Source organism: Lupinus angustifolius, chromosome LG17, assembly GCF_001865875.1.
Source record: "Lupinus angustifolius cultivar Tanjil chromosome LG17, LupAngTanjil_v1.0, whole genome shotgun sequence".
NCBI lineage: Eukaryota > Viridiplantae > Streptophyta > Magnoliopsida > Fabales > Fabaceae > Lupinus > Lupinus angustifolius.
Genome location: NC_032025.1, coordinates 1,291,647 through 1,304,410, shown reverse-complemented (window position 1 = coordinate 1,304,410; position 12,764 = coordinate 1,291,647). Strand labels below are relative to the sequence as shown.

The 12,764-nt window shown below is 33.1% G+C and overlaps 3 protein-coding genes across 5 annotated transcripts; 1 reads left to right on the top strand and 2 right to left on the bottom strand.

Moving 5' to 3' along the window:
• On the bottom strand, positions 162 to 3,479 carry LOC109331811. Of its 2 annotated transcripts, none has more exons than XM_019566542.1 (3): positions 3,338 to 3,479; positions 1,604 to 2,466; positions 162 to 575 (listed from the first exon to the last, which is right to left on the bottom strand). In XM_019566542.1, exons 2-3 carry the CDS (start codon positions 2,461 to 2,463, stop codon positions 401 to 403), a joined length of 1,035 nt encoding a protein of 344 aa, XP_019422087.1. In that variant the 5' UTR covers positions 2,464 to 2,466; positions 3,338 to 3,479; the 3' UTR covers positions 162 to 400. The 2 variants fall into 2 exon arrangements, with proteins under 2 accessions (XP_019422087.1, XP_019422088.1); XM_019566543.1 differs by lacking the exon at positions 162 to 575 and adding an exon at positions 619 to 784.
• LOC109330462 (transcription initiation factor TFIID subunit 14b-like) lies at positions 6,258 to 9,432 on the top strand. The gene is made up of 6 exons (XM_019564642.1): positions 6,258 to 6,520; positions 6,711 to 6,799; positions 6,885 to 7,106; positions 7,360 to 7,547; positions 7,636 to 7,757; positions 9,153 to 9,432. The coding sequence occupies exons 1-6, from the start codon at positions 6,398 to 6,400 to the stop codon at positions 9,246 to 9,248; spliced, it is 840 nt and encodes a 279-aa protein (XP_019420187.1). The 5' UTR covers positions 6,258 to 6,397; the 3' UTR covers positions 9,249 to 9,432.
• LOC109330699 (WEB family protein At3g51220-like) lies at positions 9,665 to 11,122 on the bottom strand. Of its 2 annotated transcripts, none has more exons than XM_019564967.1 (3): positions 10,892 to 11,122; positions 10,039 to 10,526; positions 9,665 to 9,915 (listed from the first exon to the last, which is right to left on the bottom strand). In XM_019564967.1, exons 1-3 carry the CDS (start codon positions 11,033 to 11,035, stop codon positions 9,909 to 9,911), a joined length of 639 nt encoding a protein of 212 aa, XP_019420512.1. In that variant the 5' UTR covers positions 11,036 to 11,122; the 3' UTR covers positions 9,665 to 9,908. The 2 variants fall into 2 exon arrangements, with proteins under 2 accessions (XP_019420512.1, XP_019420513.1); XM_019564968.1 differs by having other exon boundaries at positions 9,665 to 9,907; positions 10,030 to 10,526; positions 10,892 to 11,121.

The window sequence follows — 12,764 nt, the reverse complement described above, 5'->3', positions numbered from 1 at the left end:
ACTAAGAAGTAGAAAATGAAAAAATCACAAGTTTCCTGGTCGGAAATTTTAGAACAATTCATTCACAGTAAAAAGTTTCCAGCTTCTTTGAAGTAGCTATATGCAACATAGCCAAAATTTCAGCTTCTTTGAAGTAGCTATATGCAACATAGCCTCCAACATTTACAACAAAGAGACACAGCCTCATGCCTCATTTTTTTCTTTGAAAGAGCACGCCAAGTTTGCACTCCAACTACAAGTATTTCCTGAGTTCAATTTTGACATAAAAATGGCACAAGAAAATAAAGGCATTATACAATGTTTATGGAGTTTTATTTCTTTCTTCTTCTGTGCTTTTTCTGGATGAAGCTTAACATGGATTCCTCGGGTGGCCAGCGAGGAAGCGCAAAGCAGTCTATCTTTACATGTTTGAAGCGCTCAAGGCCATTAACTTGCACTGTTCATTCAATGCCAGAAGTTGAGCCTCTTTCTTGTCAAGTTGAGCACTCAATCTCACATTCTCTTCCATAAGCTTCTGAACTTCAGTCTCTTTCTGCATTTTCTCGCCCTCTAATTGAGTAGTCTTTTCAAGTAGCCTGCCATGGAACAACATCAGACAGGAAACAAATACATTCCAAGATAAAAATGAACATTCTACATGAGCATCAAGCTTGTGTTAACACGGAAATGACAGTAACAGGTGTTAGACCTGTGCTTCAATTGCCATTTTATAATAACCAGTATACCACTTCTTATATTTTTAAAACTATTTGTGCGTTTGTGGCTAGAAAATGCCTGCATTTGCCTACACTTCCAAAGGCATTCATCAATTAGCATTTCAAGCAAATGGGCAGTATTGAAGCATCATATAAAAATACAAGGAGTAATTCCAAACATAAACTGGCATTTAAAATATTTAGCCGATGCCAATCAAGCAAGAACTATTCAAATTGTAATGTGATCACTCACAAAATAACTAGAGAGTCCTCGATACACATTTTGTTTGATACTGCAGGGAGAGTAGTGGGAAAAGTAAACATAAAAATGCCAAGTTGCCAGAATCCAACAAGGTGATATTTTTATAATAAAAGCAGAAACCGGATGATTGTAAACTCATAAAAGTTACTGTTTTTTGTAACAAACCTGAACAAATGGGATAGTTGTGACTAGCTCAATTATAAAAAAGCATTACAGGCTTACAGTTAATAAAATTGCAATGAAGAAAATTATAAAGTGGTTGGTTGTTAAGTGCCACCAAACTAAGAACCGTTAACTCTATTATTACTAGAGGTCCCAAGTTTATTTCAGCGTTATATGAACTTTCCTCAAAAAATAATAGCCTAAATGCTGCACATTACTACACATGCATACAGAAAATCATATCCACACCCACAGAATGGATTACAATATTTCACAAAAGTAGAACACTTATATAAGAAAAATCACTAGATGGTACAGAATAAAGTAACATAAATTAAAGCAAACAACATTAAGCACAAAAGAGAAGCAAGAAATGCACTGAATGATTGAGCTCAAGCATCTTGATGTGGGTAGAACATAAAATTGTTATCAAGAAATGTAATAATAACAGAATATGCATATAATCATAGTGAAATATACTCACTGTTCACACAGCCTCTCAATGTTTTGAAATTGCTTCTCCGAAGAAAGTAAGGTTTCTCTTACTGTGGTTAGACTGCTAACATATGATTTCAGAGACTGAAATTCCTGTTTCACTCTGCAAAGCTCTTCCTCGTTCTCAGAAGCTCTCTCTCTCTGTCTGATTGCTTCTTCTACCAAATCTTCAACTCTTTGCCGCATCTCATTTAGAACACTGCTTGTACTAGACGCAAAATGCTCCATCCCCTCTAATTTCTTAGACATACTCTCTAACTGAGCAGACTTCCGTATTAGTTCTTCCAGACTTAAAGTTACCTTTTCCTTCTCAATTGCAGTTTCTGATTCCGCCAGTAAAACCCTTTTGACAAGGGCTTCCATCACATCTGCAACCATCTGGACAGACTTGAGCATTTCACTATTATAAGCTGCATCCTGTTCATCTAAGGAACCATGCCGATGGTAAATTCCTATCCACGATTCTTCATCTACGTCATCAAATGTAGAAAGATCAACACTCCTTGACCAACCTGATATTGGTATCCCGTTTTTGTCAACAAGGCCTACCCCCTCTAATTGTTTGATGCCACAAGATGTATGGGCCAGATGCGGAACAGCCATGAGTCTAGCTTTAGATTTTAAGTAGGTCAACAATGTAGCAGTGGTCTTGACTCGTCTCCAGAGACCCTCTAACTCCTTTTTTGCACTGTCCTCTGAACCCTGTACGCAATTATTTACTTCCAGAAGCTTTGTTTCCGATACACACACTTGGGAATAGCTTCTTTCAGTCTCCTGCTTCTTTGTTTCATGTGTTTGGTTTAGTTGAGACTTCAAATTTGACATGTCAAAATCATCATTTGCTGCCATTCCCTGCCAAGGAATGTTGTATAGAAACATTGGAACATAATATAAAGGTCTATAGTTAAAAGACATGATCACAAAGCACATGTATCAGGATAACAAGCACAGGGCACATTTTCGAAATGAGTAGAACAACGGAAGGAATGGAATAACAAAATTGCGGTTTTGTAAATAAAGCAATACGACGTAGTTTGAATTGAGGGTGTCATTCAATAAAAAAATATCTTAAATGTTTTTTTGGGATGACACTGCTCCTCACGGTTCTATCAATGGTCTGCCGCTACTTAATAGGTGTTTATCATTTTTCATACATACATCATCACAATTTACAAAAGATGCACGCGATCGAAATAAAAGAGAACAATTGTTGTCCATTTAAGTTGCATGTTGTCCTATGAAGAAGTATCTAAAACATATCATAAAAAAAGATAAATAATAGAATAGTGTGAGATATTTCTTTAGTACATATATATGTGTATCCTTATTGCAACTAGGTGCTAATAGAAAGAAAAAAAGAAAGACAAAGAAAATGAGTTAATCCAGTGTATCTAAAGCTTATTTGCACAAATAAACTACCATGAATAGGAAAAACAAAAAAAACTTCCATGTTTCTGAAAAAACAAAGCAGCCCACAAAACCTAATTAAGTCACGAATGCATGGAAATGCTAGAATTCAAAATTGCTGAGATTCCCAAAAATCAAAATTGCTTTTTTTGGTCACTAGTCCATGATCAAATTGAAAAAATTGAAACTGAAATCCTACAAAGGTAGATAATAGATAAAAACAGGGGAGATTGAAAATTGACAAAAATGATGATTGATAGAGAAAGAAGATTGTAGAATATAAGAATATAATGAAATAAGAAGTAAAGGGGAGTACCTGGTAGGATTGAAAAGTGAGGATTTTGGATGAATAGAATGAAGGTTATGGATCTGAGTATATAGAATCGTCTTCTTAACCTCCTTTTTACACCAAAACCTCAATTTGCTTTCCCTTTTCTTCTTTGCTTCTCTCTCTTTTTATTTTTCATTAGTTTCTCATGTATTCTCGCACTGGGAGGTAATTATTTGTAGGTATATGAGGTTATTTTTTTATCTACAAAACTCGAGTTTTGCTCAAGGGGAATCACATATACCACTTGAACCAACACAACTTAATCATGGCATGGGTAGAAATCTTTACACTGATATAAATATTTTATTACAAATGTCTTAATATGGTTTCTCTCCATTTATTTACTTTAATAAAAAATAATTTTTGGTTAGAAATTAATCACCATTGAATAAGAGAGTGAGACAAGAAATTTAGAATAAAATGGAGAACATGTTATAAATTAAGTAAATTGAGAAAATATATTCTTTCAATATGTATATGTATTTGTCATATCATCCAATTGTTGAAAAATTATAAAAGTATTGGAAATATAAATTAAGTAACCTTTCAGCTTATTTCCATAATCAATCAATTCTTGTAACATAAGGAATCAAATAGCTCTATGATTTGTGGGATTAATATATTTTATCCTTCAAGTTAATTTTTATTTTAAATTTTAAAATGTAGTTTTCATATTTAAACAATATATCTATCGAAATATGATGGAAATTCAAAAGAATATTATTAACAAAATAACTAATTTGGAGAGACCTATTTTGACTTGATGTCATCTTTCAAGGATGCATAAGATTAAGGTTTGAATCTTGTTGGACTAATCAAATGATTCCTTGTGGGATTTTGTTTATTAAACTACCAAGCAGTGTTGTTGGAACCGGACCGGACCGGACGGTCCGACCGGTCTGATCGCTGACCGGACTTGAAAACGGCTTTGGTTTTCCGTCTTAACCGAATGAGAGTTGGATCGCTTTGAACCGGAAAAAATCCAGTCCGACCATGTTAAACCCGGTTAAACCGGATTAACACGGGAAGTAAACCGGACGGCTCACTTAAAAATAAAAAAATGGGACAATGTTCTAATATTTTGTTTTACTACGGTCCAAAAAAAGATAAAGAGGTATTATTTCAATATAATTATACATAATTATTAATTATATAAAGTTTTACATTGATATATAACTATATATTTATAAATAAAAATTATTAATTATGTACGAAATCATCCGGTCAGACCGGACGGTTTAACCGTTTAAATCGGTTAAACCTAATACGGAACCTCTGCCGGTTTGACGTCCGGCTCGAGTTTCACAACACTACTACCAACCTTAGAAATCAACGAACAACAAGGAAACTCATTAGGCAAATATGGGGAAGTAACATTTCACCCAAAACATGTGTTTCATGTAACACACGAGGAAATTATGGGGTCAATGATGACCTCCATAAATAGATTCCTAATGTCTTAGGATCAAACTTCTGTGTGCCCTAATTAGAGAAGACCGGAAAAACCATGGTTCATCAAGATCGAACTCTCCTACACCAAGGGGACATGTCATGCAGGATTTGACCCTACCCCACTCATCTATTATAGACCAATCATGATCGGATCTAAATAGAGTTGAGTTTCATCGGGTACATGGTCAGGTTCGAATTCAAAAGTCAGATCCAATTAATATTTAGGGTCGGGTAGGGATTAAACATGACTCGACTTGTCTCATGATCACTCATTCATTATGTTTGTATGTGTCTCTATTCAAATATGTAAAAATTAATGACAAATTTTTGGTCGAAAATTTCATTATTTCTCTATTTTTTCATAATATATACATGATTAATAATATATATATTAATCATTTTATATGTCAAATTACATATTAATAATAATAAATAATATTGAGAATACTTTATCTAAAATTAATATGCATTATATTTAATCAGATCTGGGGTCAGATTACAGTTTAAATAGTGACCCGATCGATATATTAAGGTCATATTAGTTTCAGATCTAAAATTGTGTACGAGTTCAAAAAATGAATCATCTAACATTTAAGGTCGGGTAAGGACAAGCCTTAACTCGTCCCAACCCGACCCATGCTCACCCATAATATCAAAAGACTTTGTAGCCAGACTAAGTCAATTTTATGAGGAGGATCATGGAAGGTGTAGTCATGTGAAGAACTCTATCTGATCAATGGGGTGATTACATGATCAACAAAATTCATTAATGTGGAAGACTTTTAGTGGGTAACCAGTACGAAAGCTAGCAATCAACCTAGATTTAATGGCAAAATGCATGCAAGTCTCAAGGTAGGTTTTGGAATGTTGAATGATTGTTTTGCGAAGACTTATTGGTATAAAACTCATATCTAGAAGTAGACTCTTCAATACTAGAAGTAAATATTTATTTATTTTCTACCAAAAAAGAAATATTTATTTAATTAAAATTAAATCTAAATTCTTAAACCTTTCTCCAAGATTTGAACCCAATATTAGACATGATTTAAGCATGTGAACAATTGCAATAGAGGAGTGAAGTGAATGGACAAAAGTGCAATTTACACATTTTTATTCACATGGACATCAACACAATGTCCACCTGTGACATAAGTAACCAAGGAGTAAAGAAGTGAGAATACTCTTCATTAATGAAGAGACAAATGCCACATAATAACACATAAAAATCAATATGTAATTACACTTTTATCTTTTTACTTACTATGAAATCACATTTTTTTGATATTAAAAATACGAGTAAAAACAATCACTTACCTCTTCAGAAGCATCATTATTCATAGTAATGGTCACCAGACCCATGGATGAAGATGGTAGACATTTTTTAAATTGATGGATTAAAATGAAATTTTAAATTAAGGAATTCAAGTACAAATCCACATCAAGAACGAAAGTAACAAAATAGTCCAAACTCAGAGAGAGAGAGAAAAACCAAACCAAAGCATTCTCTTGAATCAGGCACTGACAGTGCCCAAAATCCCCCCTAAAACCCTAAACCCCAAATCTTTGATTTCTGTGTTTCAATTTGGGATTCAAATGTCTCACTCTCACCTGTTACCTTCCAAAAGACAAGGTGAAAATCTCTCCGATGATGGCGCCTCTGCCACTAAGCCTGCTCGACTCAAAATTTCAATACCCTCTGATGATACCGAAAAAAAGGTGAGTTTTTTAGGGTTCTTACTTCTTAGCTTTGATTAGCAAAAACTCCAACCCTAATTATGTTACCTTGTTGCTTTGCGTCTTTATTTTATGGGTTTCGTTTCTTACTTCTTAGCTTTGAATTTTTCTTGTTTGTATTGGTGTAATTCGGAACATGAGTTTATTCACAAAGATTTCATTTTTGGTTCAGAATGTGAACAAGAGACTTAAAGATGTTGAAATTTGTGTCCCAATAGTGTATGGGACTATTGCATTCTATCTGGGTAGGAAGGCCAGTGAGTAAGTTCTATCTTTAATGCTGCCCCTTTTTCGTTTTTCGGGGCATTGTATTTGTTAATTGCCTCAAATCATTTGATGCTAGCAGGTCTCAATCACACAAGTGGACAGTGTATGTACGTGGAGCTTCGAATGAAGATCTCGGGGCGGTGATAAAGAAGGTTGTGTTTCAGTTGCATCCTAGTTTCAATAACCCCACTAGAGTTATTGAGTCACCCCCGTTTGAATTATCAGAATGCGGTTGGGGTGAATTTGAAATACACATCACTCTCTTTCTCCAGAATGATGCCTGTGATAAACAGTTGGATTTGTGAGTTTCAGATTCTTGTCCAGTTACTTGACAATTTTCGATAAATGCTTGATACATATGAGTGTTTATGACCTTCCCATAAGTTTTTAAAATAAGATAAAAAGAGCTCGTATGAAGGTCATATGCTATTTTCATTAGCTCTTCCAAACACCTGTTTAAGTGTTTATATGATAAGATAAGCCCGAATTGGTTCGTTTTAAGTTCATTCAAACGCTCCATAAGTGTTACTTTGGACTGAACTTTGTCCATGCAGGTATCACCATTTGAAGTTATATCCGGAAGATGAATCTGGTCCTCAATCAACAAAGAAACCTGTTGTTGTTGAATCTTACAATGAGATTGTTTTTCCTGAGCCCTCCGATGGTTTTCTCGCACGTGTGTTGAATCATCCTGCTGTTATTGTGCCTAGGCTGCCTGCTGGTTTGAATTTACCTAGCCCCAGTAAGTTCCTCCAAATGTTCCTCCTTTTCTTTTCTCCTTTTCTCCAGAATGACTCATTTATATTGCCCCTTTATTTTGACCAATGCAGTGCCAATTGATACTATGAATGACAAGGAAAGAGGTGACACCAAAGATAATCCTCTAAATCAGTGGTTCTTGAACTTCTCAGAGGCTGATGAGCTCTTGAAACTTGCAGCAGCACGCCAGCAGGTTATTGTTGTTTTGTTCTTTATCCGCATTTTATATAACTAGGCAGTTTTTTGCTATGAATTTACTAATGGCATTTATTTTGAATTAATTTTGTTTGGGTGGCTTTACAACTTGGACAAAAATTAGGTGACATATGTTTGTTATGCCACTTTCCTGTAAGGACATAACATAGGTAATAGTTTATCAATGAAAACATAAAACATATAACAACTAATATATATGTTATATATTTATTGGAGTATAACACCATAAGGACCCAAAGACGGATACAGGCCAAATTTCATACATACGTTAGCCAACAGTTGAAGGAAACAAATTTTTTTAAGCATGGTTAGTTAACTTTTTAAGGCTTCAGTTTTCCCATGATTCCTTTTTTAAGACTCAATAGCTAATGAGCTAGCGACATATCTTGTATATATTTTGTGTAATTAGTTATATAGACGGAAGTAATTCTTAATAAATGTATTTTTTATTAAATATTTACTGAACATATATATACTTTTGCATATTTTTCTTCCTTTTATATATGTTTTGTAAAACTACTTACATAGATGAGCATTTCACATGTGGTAAGGTTGTTGGTAGACCATGAGGTTACGAGTTCAAATGTGGAAACAACCTCTCCACTTGTGGGGTAAGATTGCATACATTTATTCTCTCTAGATCCCACTAAGCATGTGCCTCGTGCATTGAGCTATTCTCTTTTTAATTTGATCCCCACCTTCCAATCCTTTGTGGATTCTTCCCTAGTTTTGACCTTACAACTTCCTTTTCTCCCTTGAAGCGACATTGTTTTATGTAGTCATAGGGATTAAAGTCTGAAAATGAAAATAAGTACAATCAATCTCCTTATCCATTCCTGATAAGCAACTGATCAATACCATTTTTTCACAAATGAAAAACATTTTGGACTTGGTAACGTGCTATTTTGTTTTGTCTGCATTTTTTTTATGGCAGTCTAGGTGGACTTTATGTTTTATTGGATGATGAAACCTATTAGAGTAATAGTTCTTGTTTTTTTGGCATTACCAAAGGTATCACCTCACCCCGTGGGTAAGGAATAATTCATTTCAGGATGCGTGGCTGCCCTTCTCAACAAGTGTTGCTCATATGAATCAAATTCTTGACCTTTTAGTCATCCTGAGGATCTAGCTTGACCTTACACCATTAGACCAATAATTTGTTAGTAAAGTTTGTGTTTTTTGCCAACAATTTCTTTGTTTTCACTGTTTTGGGTTCATAGAGTCAACACTAAGTTAACTACTCCTGTTGCACATGTGAACCTGTCTTCTGTTTGAAACATTTTTTAATCTTTTACCAATGCCTTATGTATTATTTTAATTTTCATAAAATTGGTGTGGATTTATGTGATGTCTGTCTTTTGCAATGCCATAGGTACAAGCTCACATTGTTAAACTGCGAAGACAATTAAGTTTGGTGGAAGGGTTGCCTCAGCAACAAAAACCACTCTCTGGCTATGAGGCTACATGATCTTTCTGTGAATATTTTTTTGGGGCTTCCTCTTTCTGGTTTGAACTAAGAAGATCAGTGGTGAATAGCTATGTTTGTATGCGTGATCCTAACTTTAAAGACCCTCCTTGTAGAAGAAAGGGTATAGTAACTAGTGGCATTCATTTATGTTACTTAGATGGTGATATGCTCCTAACCTTATATATATTTATATAATTGTGTTTGGATAAGGTTTATTTTGTATTCAAAAAGCTTATAATCACCATCATCTTATTGAAACATATCTACATGCATATGGCTTTGTCTGACTTTAGGGCATTTTGTTACTCAATCAAATCATGACACATATCACTTTTTGATATAAAAACATTTTGTAACACATTATCCTCTATCAAAGCTCTTGAGTTGGAAGAAGAAAAGTTTCAAATGGTACAGTATACACAAAAAAACACTTTATTGTCTCTAGTTGAATTTCATACAATTCCAAAAACTCTTCTTCTCCTAAGCAAAGTCCAAGTTGACCCAGCACATTAAGCAAATACGAGTTACAAATTTACAAAATTGAGAGGGGACAAGTTGAATAACTGGGTAACTATTAATAATCAGAAAATGAGAACACATAAGGAAATATTGATAGATATTGAACCATGTTATTAGCCAACTATAAGTTGAGAAAAACTCTTAAGGTCTGTTTGTGAGTTGATTTTTGGAGGGAATAAGAAAACTTGTGATCCATGAAATATACTTGTGAGATGACTCTCAAGCTTTCTCTTTCCCTCGAAAATTTAACTCTCAAACAAACCTTTAGGACGTAGGAGAGTCAACTTCATGGCTTCCCCTTTTCTTAGAGAAAAGCCTTGCTATCAAAGGCATTAGTTGCTTCTTTTTACCCTTATTAACTGAAGGAGGCCTCTCTAACATTTCTTCTTTGTTAGGAATAACTTGAGCTAATGCATGAGGACTAGCAAATTTCACATATCTTCTTTTTTGAAACTCTATTGCCTCATCATCACTTTGTAATGTTTTCATCTCCACATTGGTTGAATTTGCAGTGAACTTTAAGTTTTCAATCTCTGGATTATGATCCCTTCGTTGCAGCAATATTATTTCTCTTACTTTTGTGTCCTCTAGTTCTTTCTTTGTCTGCTCCAGTTCCTTCTTTAAGGACTTTACATATTGAGCCATGAAGTTAGATTCTTCTATAGCTTTCTGAAGACTCTGCTTTGTTTCTTCTAGCTCACTTTCCAATGCTCCAACTCTAGATTGTGCATTCCCAGTTTCACTTGCTATAACTCTCATCTTAATCATTTGACATACAAAATAAGAAGAAAATTAACTAATTACTTTATTTTGGATATAAGTTCCAAGTGTAATATCTATTAGTGTAAAGATTGATATATATTCAGTATATCATTCATAATTTGTTTGTATTTTTTTTGAATAATTAATAATTATTGAAAACGAATGGTGAATGATGAACTGATAGTATATACAACTCTTACCACGTTAGAGTTTAAAATATATGCACCGTTAATGTAATTTTTTTTTACACTGTCAGCACGTCATCCAATATTGATTTACCGTAAAAATCAATGACTTAAATCTGTACTACAGAGAAAATAACATTAATAGTTGAATACATGTAGAAAGATAAATGGGAGAACCTGATTGAGCTTGTTGGCATAAATTTCTCCAACCAATACTCTTTCTCCGAACAACATCACTGCTTCTTTAACAGACTTGAATGGGGCACTAGTATCAATCTCTATGCGTTCCATGATTTTGAATCCACCTTCTTCCTTATCCATGTAAACTATATAATAATACAATGATAATAATGTTGTTATGAAATGTGAGAGTGAATATCTAAATGCAATGGCATCACCATTTAATACAAGAGGGTACTACTACTAGTTTCAATTGTGATTTAGTAATGGCTATTGGTGGTGTAATAATTAAATAACTTGAAAAGAAACATAGTAGAATTACATAACTTTCTTTTCTTCGCGTCCACTTCACTAGTATTTCGTTAATTGAAGTTGACAAGGGTGGTTGGAACGTCTTTCATAATTTTGTTTGCTCAATCTATTTCAAATCCAAATTCTGAAAGCAACCTTATGCATCCTTGATTAGGACTTGTCTCCTTACATTTTCAGACATTTTTAGTATAACATTTATGGTTCCATTTAAGGTATTACTGAACCCCATGTTTATTCCAACAAACAATATAAAAAAAATGGACATTGTTATCAAACATACGTGTATTTGTTTTTTACAATCTGAGTTATTTGGTAAAATGTTATAGCATGATAAGATTTTGTATGATAACCTTGACCCCTTGCATTGACTATGCAAATATTTTATATATATGATGTATCATGAAATATCATCATATGAATATGAACATTATGAATCATGAATATAAGTATGCGAAATATATTAGTTATCAATACTAGTTACTAAAGAACTAAGAGCCCGTTTGTTTGAGTTTTGAAAAAAACAAATGATTTTGTAGAAACCTTTTTAGCAAAACAATGTACCTAAAATTAAAATATATTTTGACTTTCGTTATGAGTTTTTAAAACAAATGTTATTTAAAAAGTAATGTTAAGTTAACATTGCAAGGTCGTTTCTCTATATATGATACAATCATAAACTACATAAAACATTTTAAAAATAAACACGTTAAGCAAACAAAGTTTTTTTAAACATGTTAAATAATTAACAACTAATCCCATTGTTAAAAGTAAATTGCTTCAAATTTTATCAATAATATTTATTTTATCTACTGGTTAGCAACAGCTAACAATAGCACTTAAGATTATAACTTGACAATGCATATGATACTTCCACAAATTGGCTTGTCCCCATTGATTTTTCCAAACATCTCCAAATTAAACCCCATTATATCAAAATTTGATTTGGCTATTTTAAGAGTGATAGAAATAGAAGAAAGAAAACAATTTGAAATAAATATAGAAATTAAATAAAGAGAATGATCCATTTTTGATTAAAATTGTAAGGATAATGTTGTCTGAAAAAAATAGGTAATGGGTACTTAGTACTCTCCTATTTCTTAAAAACATTCATAGAAAAAGCTACAAGATTTTGCTCCACCAATAAGCTATTTGTAAGGAAACATTTTTTCTTACAATCCAAATCAAATAAATGCCAAAATATGAAAAGTAAATTCTTTAAAAAAATAAACGTTTGTTTTAAAGAAAACTTAATATAATATGAAGAGGGTGATGGAGAGAAAACTCAACAATGGCAATGAAAATGAATAGGAATATAGGATGAACAACTTATGCTGAATGGAGCAAAAAAGGCAATATAATTGGCGCTAGTAATGATACTTAGTTCATGATATCATTATTGTTCATCTCAAATTGCATGCTATTAGGGAATTTTTTATTTATAATTTAGATTTCAAAAAAAATGTGTAGATTGGTGAGTATAAGTTTGAGAACATAATATCATTCATTTAGATAAACGCCACAACTACATAAACATGAACTTACACCTATGAACAATATT